This window comes from Bombina bombina, chromosome 6 (genome assembly GCF_027579735.1).
Source record: "Bombina bombina isolate aBomBom1 chromosome 6, aBomBom1.pri, whole genome shotgun sequence".
In the NCBI taxonomy this organism is placed as follows: domain Eukaryota; kingdom Metazoa; phylum Chordata; class Amphibia; order Anura; family Bombinatoridae; genus Bombina; species Bombina bombina.
The window spans coordinates 961,061,629-961,082,842 of NC_069504.1; the positions used below are offsets into that span (position 1 = coordinate 961,061,629).

General features: G+C 37.7%; 1 protein-coding gene across 3 annotated transcripts in view; it reads right to left on the minus strand.

Annotated features, from left to right (window-relative positions):
- Nucleotides 1-21,214, minus strand: part of ARAP3 (ArfGAP with RhoGAP domain, ankyrin repeat and PH domain 3) — a 288,603-nt gene that overhangs the window by 80,462 nt on the left and 186,927 nt on the right. For all 3 annotated transcript variants that reach the window (XM_053718619.1, XM_053718617.1, XM_053718618.1), the window contains 5 exons: nucleotides 19,895-20,001; nucleotides 17,816-18,015; nucleotides 11,147-11,232; nucleotides 7,767-7,949; nucleotides 1,880-2,027 (listed from right to left, as the gene is read on the minus strand). In XM_053718619.1, the coding sequence (XP_053574594.1) occupies nucleotides 1,880-2,027; nucleotides 7,767-7,949; nucleotides 11,147-11,232; nucleotides 17,816-18,015; nucleotides 19,895-20,001 (724 nt within the window). The remainder of the gene's footprint in view (nucleotides 1-1,879; nucleotides 2,028-7,766; nucleotides 7,950-11,146; nucleotides 11,233-17,815; nucleotides 18,016-19,894; nucleotides 20,002-21,214) is intronic.

A 21,214-nucleotide genomic window follows, 5' to 3' on the forward strand; every position in this document is an offset into this window, starting at 1 on the left:
CTTTCTCTTTTTTTTTTATTTATTTTTCTTTGTTTATTGTTGTTGTTTATTGTAAATATTTAAAGGAAAATGAGGAAAAAGGAGAGGAGAGGAGGCATGAACTTTGATTTCTATGATACCCGGACACAGGACTATTAAGTCATACTCAATGGACTTTCTTTATACGATGCTAAAGTCAGAGTCCTGTATAAGCTGAGATATACTTACTTTCTTATGTATGTATTGCATTTCAATGCTGTTATTGTTTTTCCTTTCTTGGTGCCTATTTCTCCCTCCTGTGGTATAAATAAAAGTCTTAAAAAAAAAAAAATTACTTCTGATTCAAGAACATCTAACACTAGGGGTCCAAATTATCATTGTCTGGCGGATATGATACGCTGTAGTGTATCATGTCCACCAGACACCAGTGAACTGCTTGTGCAATGCCGCCCATTGCAGATTTGCGGCCAATCGTCCGCTAGCAGGGGGTGTCAATCAACCAGATTGTGCTGATTTTGCCTCAGAGGTAGTGGACCAGTTAAGGAGCAGCGGTCTTAAGATTAAAAGATTAAAAGTTTCCTTTTATAAACAAAATCTCTCCAATTCCTCTTTTCTCATGTGTCTGATACATTAATATTTATAAAGCTTAATTAAAATGACTTATACTGGGGATAGTCAACCAGTGGCCCGAGGGCACTAGTTTTTGTGGCCCTTCAGGAATAGTAGAGCTAACGTGTGCTATAGTTTTTGTGGCCCTCGGAAAAAGCGAAGCAAAACAAATGTGTGCTTTGGAGTGACCACATAGGAGCCCTCTGGAGGGAAAGTACCCTGCAACCTTACTTTTATCTATAAATATATAGTAACATAATTTCAATTTTCACTGCCAGAGAGGGGTGCAATAAGCATAACACATTTTAACATGTAAACTAGGTTATTCAAATCCTGTAAATTGCCTAAAACAGCTATTTGAATTGCAGAACTTGCAGGTTACGGTATTTGCTTTTTGGTCTCTGTAGAGACAGCACAATTTTTACACAAAAGCAAAAGATTTTCAATGACCTTTTAAATGAAATATGTAGAAATGACATTGTGCAATTTAAATTTCAAACTGCATTTTGTAATATCTGTTAGCATTGAGAGGTTGAATTAAAGGAGTACTCAAAAAATTATTTTGACTTAGCGAATATTTTAAGATGTTTTTTTTTTAATACTCTTGTGCTAAAAAAACAACGTTTTAAGGGATTGATTCAACTGTGTACAATCATGCAGTTCCTGATTTAAGCAGCTCGCTTTTGCTAAAAAAATATATTTTTGCCCAAAAAGGGGTTAAAGAGACAGTCTAGTCAAAAATAAACTTTCATGATTCAGATAGGGCATGTCATTTTAAACAACTTTCCAATTCACTTTTATAATTAATTTTGCTTTGTTCTCTTGGTATTCTTAGTTGAAAGCTAAACCTCAGCAACGCATATGCAAATTTCTTAACCCTTGAAGGTTGCCTCTTATCGGAATGCATTTTGACATTTTTTCACAACTAAAGGGCGTTAGTTCATGTGTGTCATATTAGATAACATTGTGCTCATGCCCATGGAGTTACCTATGAGTCTACACTGATTGGCTAGAATGCAAGTCTGTCAAAAGTACTGAAATAAGAGGGCAGTCTGCAGAGGCTTAGATACAAGGTAATCACAGAGTTACAAAGTATATTAATATAACTGTGTTAGTTATGCAAAACTGGGGAATGGTTAATAAAGGGATTATCTTTCTTTTTAAACAATAAAAATTCTGGTGTAGACTGTCCCTTTAACATGTCTAACTGCACCTCTTTCATACACATGAAATACACATTTTGAGTACTATGTCCTTGGCCAACAAAACAATTATACATAATTCTCTTTACTGTTTATGCTGCAGTTAGCTGTCCTGGAATCAGCAGATGGAGATGTCTGTACTGAATTTTCAAGTGGATCCGCTATAGATTCTGCATCTGAGAAAAACTGCATCACAGATTTCAGCAGGTTCGGGCCTGCAACAGCAGTACAGAGTGCCTGGAAAATACATTCAATATTTTAACTAGAAAATTTGAACAGATTATCCTAAAACTAGGACTATTAGAATATCTTGGGCATAACTCCCAACATTTGTGGCTAGATATTAGGGACTGAGGAGGTTTAGCAGGGGTGGTACCATATTGTGGATGGGCCATGTTGAGATAGGGTGGGATCATGGATAGTGGGCAGGATAATGGGTGGGTCTGGGCAGTTTGTGTGCTGGTCTAGGTGGTTTATGGGTGTGTCTAGGTAATCTATACATTCTCTTTAATAGAAAATGAAATATGCATTTTTGAAAGGACAAATATGGGCGAACAAATGAAAGAGTATTTAAAAAGTGAATACCACAGACACTACAAGTTAACAGAGTAAGCAATGCAAAAATAATTATGGGAAACATAAATATTATACAAAGACAAAATTACTCTATAGATTATAAAAAATATATACTTAAAATCTCAAGAAATAAAGAAAAAAGGTCACGCTAAAAAGAGTATATCCAAAAATAGATTTAAATAACAAATTTTAACTAAGATGTTTAAAGAAACATAATATAATGATCCGTTAAAAAGTAAAGGGTCAATAAACACACAACAAATGCTACATAGAATGATGCATTCAAATAAAAGATTATTCTTTTCATTAGCTGTTTACATATCAACAAAATAAGTGTACATTTTTAGTGTCTATAAAACAACTGGAGCTGCCATGTTGTAATTTAGGTTACCTTCTCTGCTGTGGCCAATTAGGGACAGTTAAAAATAGGTCACTAGAGTGTACAGCCAATGGCTGTGTGGAATAGAACAGTGTTCTGCACTTCCTTTTCTAACAGGATTCGGAAAAGCTCACAATTTCAGAATGGAATTACAGGAAAAGAGGACAAAAAAAATAATTTAAGTATATTGCAGACTGCAGACTTAATTCCAAACAGCAGCTCTAGTACACGTTTTGCAACTCTTCCAGTTTATAGATTATAAACTTCACTATCATATGTAATGTCAACAGACTATATTCATATGAAAGACTAATAAATACATAGGTCAACTTTAAAGGGGAATGGAAGTAAAAAATTAAACTTTTCAAGATTCAGACACACAATTTAAAAAAAAGTTTCCAATTTATTTTTATTTTCAAATTTACTTCCTTATTTTTGAATCTTAAATCTTTGCTCCTTTCCAAAATTGAATACTGAAGTTGGCTCAGGCATCTATATATTGAGCACTCTATGTATAACATTGTTACAAACATTGTTGCCAGCATTACTACTGCATAGTTCTCAAAACACATTCACACTCCTGAGCCAATCTCAATATGTTCTCATTAAACTTCACTTCTCAAACACATTTCTGTAGTTGTTTCTACAAATTATCTAAATAAAGAACCAAAAGGACATTACATTAAATAGTAAGTGTTCCACAAATCAAGATTATGGGGCCGATTTACACACTGTAGCGTATCATGTCCGCCAGACATCGCTGAATGCTGACAGGATATGCTGTCGGCATTTAACATTGCACAAGCAGTTCTGGTGAACTGCTTGTGCAATGCCGCCCCCTGCAGATTTGCGGACAATCTAGCAGGATGTGTCAATCAACCCGACCGTATAGGATCGGGCGGATTGATGTCCGCAGCCTCAGAGGCAGCGGACCAGTTAAGGAGTTTCCAGCGATTCGGCCCTTGATAAATTGGCCCCATTGGCTGAAACCAAAAACACAGTAATCATGATGTTATTTTTTTAAGCAAACAATGTTCTGTCAAAATGTCTTGAGTTCTTTTTTTTTAAGATTTGCTGTCATACATAACTACAAAGAAAAAAGCACGAAAAAAAAAGAAAAAAAAAGCGTATACAATCAACTTCTTCCTTACGGCTAGATTTAGAGTTCTGCGGCCAAAGGGGTGCGTTAGCTACACGTGCTTTTTTTGGCCGCACCTTTTAAATACCGCTGGTATTTAGAGTTTACAGAAGGGCTGCGTTAGGCTCCAAAAAAGGAGCGTAGAGCATATTTACCGCCACTGCAACTCTCAATACCAGCGGTGCTTACGGACGCGGCCAGCTTAAAAAACGTGCTCATGTACGATTCCCCCATAGGAAACAATGGGACAGTTTGAGCTGAAAAAAAACCTAACACCTGCAAAAAAGCAGCGTTCAGCTCCTAACGCGGCCCCATTGTTTCCTATGGGGAAACTCTTCCTATGTCTGCACCTAACACCCTAACATGAACCCTGAGTCTAAACACCCCTAGCCTTACACTTATTAACCCCTAATCTGCCGCCCCCGCTATCGCTGACCCCTGCATTTTATTATTAACCCCTAATCTGTCGCTCCGTACACCGCTGCAACCTACGTTATCCCTACGAACCCCTAATCTGCTGCCCCTAACACCGCCGACCCCTATATTATATTTATTAACCCCTAATCTGCCGCCCCCAACGTTGCCGCCAGCTACCTACAATTATTAACCCCTAATCTGCCGACCGGACCTCACCGCTACTATAATAAAGTTATTAACCCCTAATCCGCCTCACTCCCGCCTCAATAACACTATAATAAATAGTATTAACCCCTAATCTGCCCTCCCTAACATCACCGACACCTAACTTCAAGTATTAACCCCTAATCTGCCGACCGGACCCCACCGCTACTCTAATAAATGTATTAACCCCTAAAGCTAAGTCTAACCCTAACACTAACACCCCCCTAAGTTAAATATAATTTAAATCTAACGAAATAAATTAACTCTTATTAAATAAATTAATCCCATTTAAAGCTAAATACTTACCTGTAAAATAAACGAATAATTACATTGTAGCTATTTTAGGATTTATATTTATTTTACAGGCAACTTTGTATTTATTTTAACTAGGTACAATAGCTATTAAATAGTTATTTAATATTTAATAGCTACCTAGTTAAAATAATTACAAAATTACCTGTAAAATAAATCCTAACCTAAGTTACAATTAAACCTAACACTACACTATCAATAAATTAATTAAATACAATACCTATAAATAAATACAATTAAATAAACTAACTAAAGTACAAAAATTAAAAAAGAACTAAGTTACAAAAAATAAAAAAAATATTTACAGACATTAGAAAAATATTATAACAATTTTAAGCTCCGATCAGCCAATAGAATGCGAGCTCAATCTGATTGGCTGATTCGATCAGCCAATCGGATTGAACTTGAATCTGATTGGCTGATTCCATCAGCCAATCAGAATTTTCCTACCTTAATTCCGATTGGCTGATAGAATCCTATCAGCCAATCGGAATTCGAGGGACGCCATCTTGGATGACGTCCCTTAAAGGAACCGTCATTCGTCGGGAAGTCGTCGGTGAAGATGGATGTTCCGCGTCGGCGGGATGAACATGGATCCGGAAGAAAGAAGATTGAAGATGCCGCTTGATAGAAGACTTCAGCCGGATCATGGACCTCTTCAGCTCCCGCTTGGATGAAGACTTCAGCCGGATCATGGACCTCTTCAGCTCCCGCTTGGATCAAGACTTCAAGACTTCAACCGGATCATAGACATCTTCAGCCCCCGCTTGGGCTTGGATGAAGACGTCGGAGCCAGGATGAATCAGTGAACCCGGTGTGGTGAATACAAGGTAGGGAGTTTTTCAGGGGCTTAGTGTTAGGTTTATTTAAGGGGGGTTTGGGTTAGATTAGGGGTATGTGGGTGGTGGGTTTTAATGTTGGGGGGGGGGTTTGTATTTTTTTTTTACAGGCAAAAGAGCTGAATTCTTTGGGGCATGCCCCGCTAAAGGCCCTTTTAAGAGCTGGTAAGGTAAAAGAGCTTTCAACTTTTTTAATTTGGAATAGGGTAGGGCATTTTTTTATTTTGGGGGTCTTTGTTATTTTATTAGGGGGCTTAGAGTAGGTGTAATTAGCTTAAAATTGTTATAATATTTTTCTAATGTCTGTAAATATTTTTTTTATTTTTTGTAACTTAGTTCTTTTTTATTTTTTTGTACTTTAGTTAGTTTATTTAATTGTATTTATTTGTAGGTATTGTATTTAATTAATTTATTGATAGTGTAGTGTTAGGTTTAATTGTAACTTAGGTTAGGATTTATTTTACAGGTAATTTTGTAATTATTTTAACTAGGTAGCTATTAAATAGTAAATAACTATTTAATAGCTATTGTACCTGGTTAAAATAATTACAAAGTTGCCTGTAAAATAAATATTATTCCTAAAATAGCTACAATATAATTATTCGTTATATTGTAGCTATATTAGGGTTTATTTTACAGGTAAGTATTTAGCTTTAAATAGGAATAATTTATTTAATAAGAGTTAATTTATTTTGTTAGATAAAAATTATAGTGTTAGTGTTAGGGTTAGACTTAGCTTTAGGGGTTAATACATTTATTAGAGTAGCGTTGAGGTCCGGTCGGCAGATTAGGGGTTAATAAATTAAGTTAGGTGTCGGCGATGTTAGGGAGAGCAGATTAGGGGTTAATACTATTTCTTATAGGGTTATTGAGGCGGGAGTGAGGCGGATTAGGGGTTAATAACTTTATTATAGTAGCGGTGAGGTGCGGTCGGCAGATTAGGGGTTAATTATTGTAGGTAGCTGGCAGCGACATTGTGGGGGGCAGATTAGGGGTTAATAAATATAATATAGGGGGTGTTAGGGGCAGCAGATTAGGGGTACATAAGTATAACGTAGGTGGCGGCGGTGTGCGGTCAGCAGATTAGGGGTTAAAAAAATTTAATCGAGTGGCGGCGATGTGGGGGGACCTCGGTTTAGGGGTACATAGGTAGTTTATGGGTGTTAGTGTACTTTATAGCACAGTAGTTAAGAGCTTTATGAACCGGCGTTAGCCCAAAAAGCTCTTAACTCCTGACTTTTTTCTGCGGCTGGAGTTTTGTCGTTAGATTTCTAACGCTCACTTCAGCCAAGACTCTAAATACCGGCGTTAGAAAGAACCCATAGAAAAGATAGGATACGCAAATGGCGTAGGGGGATCTGTGGTATGGAAAAGTCGCGGCTGCAAAGTGAGCGTTAGACCCTTACCTACAAGACTCTAAATACCAGCGGTAGCCCAAAACCAGCGTTAGGAGCCTCTAACGCTGGTTTTGACGGCTAACGCAGAACTCTAAATCTAGGCGTTAGTGTTGTGTCTCTTGGTTCTGGTTGCAAGCTCTTTAGTCGTCATTATAAAATATATTGTCCTATAACAGACTTATTTAAATGTTGGACCTGCTTAAAAATTGCACAATGGAAATATAGCTATGTTTGGGGTATTGGTACAGACCTAAATATATCATGAGACAGTTTATCGTCTGTCTGAGAAGGGGCTCTTTACCATTGGTTCCGGTTTCTCTTGCAGCCAAGTGTTTAAAGGGACATGAAAACAAAATATTTTCTTTCATTATTTAGAAAGAGCATGCAACTTTCCAATTTACTTCTATTATCTAATTTACTCTCTTGATATCCTTTGCTGAAAAGCATATTTAAATAGCCTCAGTAGCTGTTGATTGGTGTCTGCACATAGATGCCTCAGGTGCATTGCTATTTAATCAACAAAGGATAGCTGAAGAATTAAGCAAATTAAGTAAATTAAGTAAATTAAAATTAATATATAAAAAGAACTTGTCCATCTACCAGACTTTCTTCACATTTTAGCTCAGTGCCCTCACAAATGTCTCAACATCACTAGTGGATTTTACTTTATACACAACTTAACAATGTGATTTGTAATAAAGATCACACTATTACCTTAAGCATCTCCTCCTGAGTGTTATATTGAGGGTGCTGCCCTCTATATTTGCCATCACGGTACTTCTGGGCAATAAAGTCTCGTCTTTGTTCTATTCCATCATCAGGCTGAAGCATTTCTGACTGTGGAAGCTTTGCTGCCCAAAATCGATTGGCTCTTTCATTACCAAGAATGATAAATAACTGCAATCCATGAAATAATCAGCTTTTAGTACTGTTTGTGATACATACTCACATAAATACAGTTACAATAGACAGGTAATAACAGCATGAAAAATGTGCCAATTGCTTACTAAAAAAAGAAAAATGAAAAAACATATTTACTACAGTGTTACATCACAATCTGTTTTCAAACAAGTTAAACTCATAACCATAGATCATGCAAACTCTATCTTATAAATATGTATATCTTATACATACTTATACCAATAACGTGCTTTAAGTCTCAATTCATAAGTGTTTAGTTCCAAGACCAATTCAGTTCCTAATCCCTCAGATCTGATGTCAGAGGATCCAGACGACGAATAACAAACCATCAATGTCCCTTCCATAAAAATAATCTCAAAAGTTATAGGGGTGGATTTATGAAGCTGCATTTGCAGATTTTTGGCCATGTTGGGCGGGCCTACAGTCAGAAGCAGAAAAAAGTTCAAAGATCAATCACCCTGACACTTGCTTGTTTGGGGTGATTGACATGTGTAGTGCAGGGGGGGGGGGGGGCATTACACAAGAAACCCCTTGTTCAATTTCATCATGTGAATGTATCTAATGCAAATCACTGCATTATGCTGTAGGCACCTAGATCTGATTATTGGCTCAAGTACCAGCACCTAAAGAAGGAGGACACAACCTTGCACCTGAGAGTCTGCATGTGACTGACAGCTCACGACCATGAAAAGCTGGACACAATGTTGAGGGGGCTATGAGTCTCATGAGTGGTTGAACCTGGTGGACCTGCTGCCATAGTCAGGTTTGTGTATTAAAGGTTAAGAAAAGATGCCTGTGAAAAAAGAATAAACTCAACCTATCCCCAATACCACTGCATTTCTATGAAGCTTGCAGTAAATTTGTGTCTTTGTATGTGGTAGCTGTCAGTAGCACTAATGGATATTTGCTGCTTAAAGGGACATAAAACATCTTATAATCACAAGATGTTTCTGTAGTCTCACAATAAATTAATGAATTCATAAATTGTGATAACTTTCTGAATACATCAACACATTCATTAATGCAATTGTTTCAAAAGTCAACTCCTCCCTCACACTTGGCTTATTATGAGGAGATGGAACAGAAGTCTGATTATATTTAACACTTACAGATCCTTGACTGCGCAAGCAAAATTTAGTAATAAATAATGACATGCTTTAGTATGCATTAAGCAGCTCACAGCTCTTTTAACCACTTGCATGCCAAAGCACACAGCATAATGCACAGGGGTTAAATGATCAGTTATTTTAAAACCAGTAATATTTACAAAATGCATAACCTTAGTTGTCTTTAGTGGTTGCTTAACAGTATATGTGTAACTAGGGAAGTATTTCAGTATTTTAAGTTATGTAAGGTGTAATAATTTTTTCTCTTCAGCTAATTTACAGGAGCATTCTAATTAAAAAAATAACATGTTCTTTTTAATTTGCCCTTAATCTGCACATTTTAATTTTAAACAAAATTGCTTGTCTTATTTCTGCCTAGCCCAAAATAAAGACATGGCTTATGCGCCAACCAAGATCAGATGACACCCTCATCTAGATCAGCATGGTGGATATTCCAAGAGCAGGACTTTGACTATTAGTTTAACCCATTTGAATTGGGTAAACACATAGTAAAAGAAGGATTTTTATTTAAAAATAAAAAATTCTATCTAAAGGCTAGATTACAATTAGAGCTCAAGCACTATCATGTGCTTGGTCTCACACTAAGAATAAAGTACAATTTGGTATTACAAGGGGATGGTTAATCCAGGCAAAACGTTTTGGCGTGCCCTATACTTTTAATGGATATCGCAGGGAGAGCTATTAGCAGGCTCATTGCCCTCATATTACAAGTGAATTAAAGGGATAGTGAACCTAAAATTTCTCTTTCATGATTCAGATAGTGCATGAAATTTTTGGCAGCTTTCTAATTTACTCCTATTATGATTTTTTCTTTGTTCTTTCGGTATCTTTATTTTAAAAAAGCAGAAATGTAAGCTTACGAGCCGGCCCATCTTTGGTTCAGAACCTGGGTAGCGCTTGCTGATTGGTTGTTGAACCAAAAATGAGCCGGCTCGTAAGCTTACTACAATCCTGCTTTTTCAAATAAAGATACCATGAGAACGAAACAAATTTGATAACAGGAGTTAATTTAAAAAGTTGCTCAAAATTGCATGCTCTATCTAAATCTCGAAAGAAAATTTTTGGGTTCAGTATCCCTTCAAGTATTGTGCGCATGCTCAATCCAAAATACATCTGTAAAACATTTTGAGACCTGAAGTAAATATAGTATAGCACAGAACTACATTACGAACTCCACTACTAGCTCACCATAAACTTAGAGCACCATCATCCTAGCGCTTAAAGGGCCATGATACCCACATTTTTTCTTTCATGATTTAGAAAGAGAATGCATTTTTAAACATCTTTCTAATTTACTTCTATTATCTAATTTGTTTTATTCTCTTGATATTCTTTGCTGAAAAGCATATCTAGATATGCTCAGTAGCTGCTGATTGGTTGCTGCACATAGAAGTCTCATGTGATTGGCTCACCCATGTGCATTGCTTTTTCTTCAAATAAGGATATCTCATAAATGAAGCAAAATAAATAATAGAAGTAAATTGTAATGTTGTTTAAATTTGTATGTTCTATCTGAATCATGAAAGAAAGATTTTGGGCTTAGTGGCCCTTTAAGCAATATCTGACATTAATTTTACTGCTCACCCAATAGAAGTATATTATGTGAGGGGTTTAGCGCACCCGTGCCTTCCGACATGCAGATGCTAGCGCACACTAGCCTATTACTCGATTGATAATAAGTAATGTTAGCGCAAAAATAGAATAGAACACACAATAGCACTAATATTTTTGAACTCCATTTCTAATCTAGTGCTAAATGTAGCGTTTTATTTTTACACCAAATTATCCAATAAAATAACCACTAAGCAGTTCATTAACTCCCATGTGAAAGACAAGAAGATAAATTGTGTTATATTTAAATAATCACATAAATGTATTTATCCTGAATTGCAATATTTGCAAAATAAATTCTCCGTGGCATTGCAGAAGTAGAAAATCCAAACGTAAATCATGTAACCATGAATAGCTGTAGTATTAAAGTACTGTCTTGAATGATTTACATTGTGATTTTTATAAACAGACTGTACAGTGAGGGATATCACTGACCTGCACAACCTCATTGCTCCAGATACTGGTGTCTAGTTTCAGGCTTTGTACTTTGGAGATGTTGGTACCAAGGCTTCTGTGCTGACCTGTGGGATAAATATATAGAAAAAGCTTAAAATATTGCAGTGGAGTATTTCTCTTTAGTGTCTAAATGACTAGAAAAATATTTAACACATACATAAACACTCATTCATACCTTAAATGGACATAAACCCCCTAAAAAATAATAATTTATGATTCAGACAGCGCATACAATTTTAAACAACTTTCCATTTTTTTTTTCTGTTACCAAATTTGCTTCATTCTCACAGTATCATTTGTTGAGGGAGTAACAATGCATTACTGGGAGCTAGCTGAACACATTGTGTTAGTCAATAACAAGAATCATATATGAACAGCTGCCAACCAGCAGCTAGCTCCCAATAGTCTATTGGTTAGGGTGACCAGACGTCCCCGATTTCCAGGGACAGTCCCTGGATTGATAATAATACTAATAAATTTTGCCATGTGTTTCATCATATGATGAATGTCAAAGAAATGCACTAAAAGCATAAATAATTAAGTATATTTATTATGTATACCAGAGACCTGCATGAGCAATTTTGTGAACAAAGTAGAAGCCCAGAAGATGAGATAAAAGTGAAAAATTTGATTACAGTTGTGGGACACATGATTCAAATCCATTGAAAAATGCTGAATCTTACAACATGTAAAACTGGGCATTAGAAGGGAGAATTTAGCAAGTGGTATATTGCTAGTATATAGTGTTAGTCTAAGAGGTGATCTAGAGTTATTTAAATATCATAATAATTACTAGTGTGCTATAGTGGTTCCCCTCTTATAACACACATAAGGTGGAGTTTCTAATTAGATGATAACCAGTCTAATATTGTAAATTGGACAGGCAATTTTTTATCACTTCTATTTATGTGTAGAATGGACACATACATATATTATTTTTTTTGAGGGCAACTATTAAGCAAGTGGAATTCATTAGTTACTGATTTGGTGATAGGCTTCCCTGAACAAGAAGGTCTTTAGGGAGCGTTTAAAGGAGGAGAGGTTGGGGGAAAGTCTGACAGCTCGAGGAAGTGCGTTCCAGAGAGTTGGTGCCGCACGAGAGAAGTCCTGTAGTCTAGCATGAGAGGAGGTGATGGTAGAAGAGGCAAGGAGTAGATCGTTGTTGGATCTTAGGAGACGGGCTGGAGTATATTTGTTGATGAGTGAGAACAGGTATGGGGGGGCTGCATTGGTAAGGGCTTTGTAGGTCAGAGTGAGAATTTTGAATTTAATTCTGCTGTGAATGGGGAGCCAGTGAAGGAGGGGTGCAGCAGATACAGAGCATCGGGAGAGGTGGATTAGCCTAGCCGAGGCATTTAGGATGGATTGAAGGGGGGGAGAGGCTGGAGAGAGGAAGGCCAGTTAGTAGGTTGTTACAGTAGTCAAGCCGGGAGATTACTAGGGAATGGATTAGCTGTTTTGTAGTTTCAGCACTCAGAAAAGGACGAATTTTGGAGATATTGCGAAGGTGGTTGCGACAGGATGAAGAGAGCGATTGGATGTGGGGTATGAAGGACAGATTGGAGTCAAGTGTAACTCCTAGGCAGCAGACTTGGGGTGATGGGGAGATAGTGGTGTCACCAACAGTGATAGTAAAGTTAGAAACTGGAGTAGAATTAGATGGGGGGATTAGAAGAAGCTCAGTCTTGGACATGTTGATTTTTAGGTGGTGAGAGGCCATCCAGGAAGAAATGTCAGATAAGCAGTCGCTGATGTGGGAAAGGACAGAAGGAGAGAATGCAGGGGTGGATAGGTAGATCTGAATATCATCAGCATAGAGGTGATAGTTGAAGCCATAGCTACTGATAAGTTTACCCAGTGAGGAAGTATAAATAGAGAAGAGTAGAGGGCCTAGAACAGAGCCTTGAGGTACTCCAACAGACAGAGGCAGTGGAGAGGAGGAGTCACCAGCAAATGAGACAGAAAAGGACCTATTAGAGAGATAAGAGTGGATCCAGGAGAGGGCAATGTCACAGAGCCCAAGGGAGCTGAGAGTCCGTAGGAGGAGGGGATGGTCAACAGTGTCAAAGGCAGCAGACAGGTCAAGTAAGATAAGTATAGAATAGTGGCCATTGTTTTTAGCAGAAAGAAGATTGTTAGTAACCTTGGTGAGGGCAGTCTTAGTTGAGTGTTTGGGACGGAAGCCAGATTGCAGGGGGTCAAGCAATGAGTTGAAGGATAGGAAGTGTGTTAGGCGATCGAAAACAATTTTTTCCAGGACTTTAGAAGCTAGTGGAAGTAGTGATATGGGGCGGTAGTTTGCAGGAGAATTGGGGTCGAGGGAGGGTTTTTTGAGGATGGGGATGACCTTTGCATGTTTAAAGGATGATGGAAATGAACCAGTAGTAAGGGATCGGTTGAATATGTGAGTAAGAGCTGGGGTGAGGGTAGAGGACAGAGAAGGTATTAGATGTGAAGGGATAGGGTCAAGTGGGCAGGTAGTGAGGTGTGAGGAAGATATTATGGAACTCACTTCATTCTCAGTGGTTGGGGGGAAGGTACTGAGAGTGTTGGAGGGGGTGACCGGGGGCGGAGATGGAAGGTTGCAGTCTTGTGGTGGGATGTTACATCGGATGGTAAGTGTTTTGTTGAAAAAGTAGTCTGCCAAGTCTTGAGCACTAAAGTCAGATGAAGGGGGTGGTGCAGATGGATAGAGGAGATTGTTGAAAGTGGAGAAGAGACGTTTAGGGTTTGATGAGTGAGAAGATATGAAAGAAGAGAAGTAGTTTTGCTTGGCTAAGTGAAGGGTAGAGGAGTAAGAATAGAGAATGAACTTATAGTGTAGGAAATCGGGTTCAGAGCGGGATTTCCTCCAGGCACGTTCAGCAGCATGGGAGCATTTTTGTAGATAGCATGTTTGCTGAGAGTGCCAGGGCTGGAGCTGACGACGTGGGGTTTTGCGTATTTGTGGAGGAGCAAGGGTGTTGAGTGCAGAGGAGAGAGTATTGTTATAGTGGTTTGTAGGAAGGTCAGGGCAGGATACCGTGGAAGTGTGGGGAAGGCGTTTTTGAATAAGGTTAGAAAGTTGGAGAGGATCCACAGTGTGCAGATTTCTACAGGTGCAGAGGAGAAATAGGTTTAGCATGTACATTGAGATTAAAGGTGAGCAGATGGTGGTCTGAGATGGGAAATGGGCGACAGGTGACATCAGAAGGGGAGCAGAGGTAGGAGAATACCAGATCAAGAGAGTGTCCATCGCGATGAGTAGGGAATAGGGTGGATTGTGAAAGACTAAAGGAGTTTGTGAGTGAGAGAAGTGTAGAGGCAGCAGAGGCAGATGGGTTATCAATGGGGATGTTGAAGTCCCCTAGGATTAGAGCAGGTGTATTTGTAGAGAGAAAGTGAGAAAGCCAGGCAGCAAAGTTGTCGGGGAATTGGGAGGTTGATCCAGGGGGGAGATAGATAACTGCCACCTTGAGGGAGAGGGGGGAGAAAATGTGAATGCAGTTGACTTCAAAGGATGAGAAGGAGAGAGATGGATGAGGATGGAGATGCTGATAGGAGCAGGAGGGGGATAGTAAGATCCCAACTCGCCACCATGTCTCTCACCTGGCCTAGGTGTGTGGCTAAGGTGGAGACCGCCATGCGTTAGAACAGCAATGGAAGCAGTGTCAGAGGAAGATAGCCAGGTTTCAGTAATTGCTAGAAGATTGAAAGCGTTAGAAACAAACAGGTCGTGAACAGTTGTAAGTTTGTTAAAGACAGAGCGTGCATTCCAGAGGGCACAAGAAAAGAGAGGGGATAAACGCTGTGGGTTAATGTAGATGAGGTTGTTGGGATCGCGTGACCTTGAGTTTGTATTGTGGGAGACTGAGCGAGAGTGTAAAAGTGTGGTGATTGCTGCAGGGCCAGGGTTAGGAGAGACGTCACCAGCAGCAAACAGTAGTAGCAGTGAGAGTGACAGAAGGTGAGAGTGAGACTTGTAGGAGCGGGTATGACTAGACACAGGAGAGTTAGATGGGGAAGTATTGCTAAGGAAACAGAGAAGTTCATGAGAGGACAGCATAGGGGATGAGAGAAGGGAGGGAGAGATAAGGATAGTGTGGGGATTATTGATGTTATAAGGGCATGCAGTGAGTTTTAGGAAGATGGCAGACAGAAAGAGCAGAAAGGACATAGAGAGCATTGTGCAGGTGTATAGATAGTAAGGATTACCTGTTAGTGGGGTCTGCAGTTTCACCTCCAGTATTTTGCCAAGAATTCAGAGGTTTCATTTGTAATTAATTATTAATTGATTGATGTTTACAAATATCTTCTTGAGCATATACATAATTGTTTCTAAACGCTTGAGGAATTATAGTGAGATTTATATGGCTTGTATTAGTAAATGTGTTATAATAATGAGTTGGTGACACTATAACTGGATTATGTGCTCAGTAAGATGATGTAGTCAGGATACTTTAACCTGCTCATATGTGGTTATACATAGATATAGGTCTTTGATTTGTAGCAGCTGAATGGTTGTGCTGTTTTATGATTTGCTAATCAGAGGGCATTTCTTAGGATTTTTTTTTATCAAAGGTTTAAACTTTTGTGTTTAACATAACTTTTTGGAAATATTTATAATATAAAAAGCTTCCTATAAAGAAAGTAACTAATTGGTGATCTTTTTTGGCTTTACATTTTTACATCAAATGGCTGTATGAATATTTTAAGCTATAGCCACTTTATAAAATACGTGGTTTGAAACTACTTCCTTTAGAATAGAATAACACTCAGGGGCGGACTGATCAGCCGGGCAAATAGGACCTGGACCGAGGGCCCAGCATGTAGGGGGGCCCACAAATGGTATCTCCATGGATCCTGGTGTGCTGCTTAAGCTGGGGTTGACAGCTGCCCTATCAGTAACTAAGCAGTTAAGTGTGGGTTAATTGGGGGCCCTGGCCCCAGAGTGTGGGCCTTGTACCTGGATGTGGGGCTTGTTGCTTGGGGGGGCCTAAAGTGTGGGGGGTCCTGTCGAGGGTCTGTAACTGTTAGGGTCATGGAGTGTGGCGTCTGGTCCTGAAGGTTGGCGTCTTGTCTCTGGTCTTTGACATTGGGGGTTCTGGCCCTGAAAGGTAGGGAGCCTGGTGGGGGCAGGGCAGGGACTACCATGTTCATTTGCATACATTTGAATAAATTGAGTCAGTGTGAGAGAGTGAGGGCCCTTCCCTAATGTTTGCCCGGGGCCCCTGATTGGTCTCAGTCCGCCCCTGATAACACTACAATAAGGGGGATTGGCTAATGGGATAATTAAAGTAAAGATTTAACATATTTCTGCTCATGATCTCTCTTAGATAAAATCTACTTGATAAGTGATAATTAATGATAGGTAAGGTATATGAAGATTGTTTTAATAACTTTGACAGTAGATAAAATCGAAAAAGGCTCAGTCTATTTTTTATAAAGACACTACATATATAGAAACCATTCAGCAGAGATACACATATAACTTATATTCACATAGATATCAAAAACACAGAAATACGCATACAGCTTACGCAGTCTGACACATGTCAAGCACACGCATACCCTAAGGACATACAAATTAAATTTAGCACCATTGCTAATAATGTTATGGTGCCTTTAATGTTGCAATGTAGAAGATGCCAGTTGAAATGTTGCTGGTCAAGGGTAGATTTATCCGGCCCTCGCTAGCTGCCAATGGGTGAACAGGATTGTGCCCTATATCTAGAGATAACTTCAGCCTTGTCAATCAGCAATACTTCACAGCACTGTAACATTTTGATTGTAACGTATTCAAACACAATATTACACTTTTAATAATGCATCTTTGAAAACTGTTCATAATAAGGACCTTTGATGACATTATATGGCATCATTCTGATTAATAAATCTCTTCTTTTAAGATTTTATTTAAAGGTCATCATAGCCAAAATTAAAAAGAACATGAAGGCATTTCCATTTTGAATAGAAACAGCTGTTCAATGCATTTGTACAAGGAAAACATTGCTTATAGTTACAGCTATCAGTATCTTAAAGGGACATGAAACCAACATTTTTTCTTTCGTGATTTGGAAAGAGCATGCAATTTTAGACAAGTTTCTAATTTACTTCTATTATCTAATTTGCTTCATTCTAGTGATATAGTTTGCTGAAAAGCATATCTAGATTAGAATCTGCTGATTGGTGGCTGCACATAGATTCCTCGTGTGATTGGCTCACCCATGTGTATTGCTATTTCTTCAAAAAAATCTATCTAAAGAATAAAGCAAATTAGATAATAGAAGTAAATTAGAATGTTGTTTAAAATTGCATGTTCTATCTGACTCATTAAAGAAAATGTTTGGGTTTAATGTCCCTTTAATGATACATTTTACTGTTCATGGGCACAGAGAGCATATCTAGATATGCTCTGTGCCCTCATATTCAAATATGGTGCCTACAAAGAGAGCGGGTGATACGGTGAGGCAAGTTAAGTGTAATACACGTGTAATGCAAAAATGTTTCTAATCAAAACTAAAATCCACCCACCCTTTCAATACAGGAGTTATGATAGAAAGAAAATGACAGACATTCTTATATTTCTTACTAAATGCTCCTTATTAAATGTCACTTTCATTTTACATTTTAGTAGAGAACTGAATTCTTGTTTACATCATCACTAACCTGCACATTGTTTGCATATTACAACACACAAGTTGATGGAGGCCCAGTCCGGGTTACCAGCTTTGCAGTCAGCACACGACTTATTCGCTTTGTTGGACCAGATCTTCTCTGCTACTTCGTAATCTGATAATGACTCAGAGATACATTCCAGCAGAGCCTCCATCCATTCCTTCTTCTCTCTCTCGGATTCTGCAGTGAAACTGAGAAACAACCAGTATTAAATATAGCCGTAGTGTCAACATAACTTTTTCAGTTAGCAATGAGATCATTTTAATGTGAAAATTACTAGGTTTATTACACCAAGGCTTTCCGAATCTCCATTCAATGCTTAACGATACTTAATCAAGTTAAACTGAAATTATAATACACATCTAAATTACAGAAAATAAATATCTCTGAAGATATTAGTTAACAAACCATTTTAAAGGATCTTAAAGGGATAGGACAGTAAAAAATAAACTTGCATGATTTAGAGAGAACATAAAGTTTTAAGACATGTTTAAATTCACTTGTTATCAAATTACTTTGTTCTTTTTGCATCTTTTGTTGAAAACAATATGTACAACAGAAATGCACTACTGCGAGCTGCGTGGTGATTGGTGGCCACACACATTTCAGCTAGCCTCCAATAGTACATTGATTCTCTGAAACTTACTTTAACCTCATAAGTTAAACACATGGTTATATCTAAGCAATATTGAAGAAAATACTAAAAAAAACTCATGTTAACGTATTTTCTTTTTTGCACTTTTATATTTCTTTGGTATGTTAGCGTAATTTTGACGATGTGGAAAAAAATTCCTCAACTGTCCTGAATTTTGCTGAACTATCTTGTCTTAGTACTCAGATTTGTATTTTCCAGTTGTACAAGAGCAGGGCCTGTCAATCACCCCAAACAAACAAGTTTGGGTGTTTTATCTCCGCTACCTAAGATACAGTGTGCACTGCGAGGGCTCTAAAGCAGTTTTCACTGCTTGTTAAATTGAGCCCTATGTGTTTTATCAAGAACATTATTTCACTGTGTGGTCCCTACCGATCAAGAGATGAAAACTACCAGTGAAATAATCTGGTGTGGCCATTTATGCATTCAACAATCACTATCTGTGCCCACTAGTGCAAGGATACGGCAGAAAACCAAATGTGTGGCTTTGTAGGGGTTACACACACAGCACAGAAAGGGATTTAACTACATATAAAATTAGCTAGCAACATATTTTTTTTAATTTTCATGTGAGTAAGTAATTTAATTAATGATTTGGGCAGTCAGTGACATCAGATGGCAATGTTCCCGGGGGAATTTATTAAAAGTATTATGCTATAGATAGGAATAAACACACAAAGTGTTTGCTCAGATTTTTAATGGGAACTATCATCAAATAAAACATTTACAGATTAGTCACAGTTCTCCTGGAACAGTTCTCTTAAAATATTCATATGTACTTAAAATGTGTAGTTTTTTCTTTGGTTCTTATGATACTATAGGACCCCAGCATGGACACAATTCACTTGTAGTGTAATTAAACCAAAGATTCTGATCATTTGCATTAATATTATTAGATTCCCACTAGTGAAGTAAAATATTTAAGTTACTTAAAAAATGGAAACAATAAATAATATGCCTCTATAAACAATATGCATGGAGTTTTTTTTTTATTATTTAAATATATAAGGGTAAACTTAAAAATTGGTAATAACAAAAATTCTCATCAGCTTTTTTATAGAAGATTTTGTTGTTACTACCGGCTGGTTGGAGCAAGATATCTAGGAATTGCTTTGTGTGGTTTACAATATCGATTTAAGATCAAGGGCATGGAGAGAAATTCTGCAGAATCTTTGTGGTGGTGGGGGATAAGCATTATATTGTAATGTGATTGTTTCTCTTTCACATCCAGAACTGTACTTAGAGAGATAAAATAGCTCTCAAGCTACAATTTGCCATTCTAAAATTCTTTAAGTGACCTTGCAATATATAGATGTTTAGATAATCTCATCAGGCCAGCGTTCTTTAAAGAATCAGGCTCCAAGTTTTTAATCAGAACTGTTAATCTTATTTACTTATTTATTTTAGTGTTAGGTCACCTGAAGCTTTTCTGTGGGGTGATCAGCTCAAAGCTTTTGTTCCTGGCATCTCGAATGGTGGAGCCATGCATTTCAATCACAAACATTCCTATACCCATTTTAAAGAACTGCAATGAAGAAGAAATGGAATAAAAGTTAAAAATAATGGTTCATTCTTGCTATACAACAGCTCACAGACAAAATCAGTTCTTCCATTTATATTCAAACAAATTCAGTCCAAGTTATCAAAATACTAATTTCAACATACATAGATCATTTAGTAAGATTCGGACACAAAAAGGAAGCACATGACAGAGTCTGAAAAAGTAGAGCGAAGAAAAAGGGAGAAAGCGGGCTTGGAGGTCTTAGGTTGGGGTCATTTTAGGTAGGGGAGTTTTGAAGTGGGTTGAAGTGGTGGTCCACAGTAGCAAGGTCTTAGGTTGGTGTCATTTTAGGTAGGGGAGGTTTGAAGTGGTGGTCCACAGTAGCAAGGTCTTAGGTTGGTGTCATTTTAGGTAGGGGAGTTTTGATGTGGTGGTCCACAGTAGGGAGGTTTTAGGTTGGCGGCCATTTTTGGAATAGGGTTTTAGTGTGAAAGTACACATAGGGGATATAGCAGTAAAGTTTTTAGCAGAGGGATAGGGTTGCGGTAATTAAGGAGTTAATATTGAAGGGGGTTTGCATTGAGGGTTGTCACAATTTAGTACATCGTGACTTGTGATATAGCCCAAAATATCTGCAATTCAAATTTTGAAAACAAGATGACAGTTTGCTCTTAAAACATTTATTTTGCATGTAGATATTTTACAGTGCAGTTTTTAACTGCTAAGATACAGTACATTCCATGTATATATAAAAATTAGTTGGATATCACAAACTCAGAAAACCTCAAACTTTCTAAAATGTAAAAAAACATCATAATAATAAACAGTCCTTGAGTAGCAATAACTATTATTTGTGATATAAATGGCAAAATATTTTAACAGGCGTTAAAATCTATATGTTCCTTGTATCTTTTTGGTGCTATACAGACTAACATGTACAGATACCCACTAAAGAAAAGCAGGGCAAAGATAGGGTTTATAGCACTCACCCTCTAACTAGAATATAATAAATTAAGATTTAACTTTTAATAATTCATATTAAAATAGTATAGGACCAAACATGCCTTTTACTAAGCCCCACCACACACACAGTCATTCATACAAATAGTTCCACACTTCCCTGTTTCCTGACCGGTAACAGCATACACCGACATGAGGTGACAGAAGTGTGAGAACTAGTAAATTAAACACAAACGCGTTTCGGCGTTCAAACCGCCTTTCTCAATGTCACTGTGAT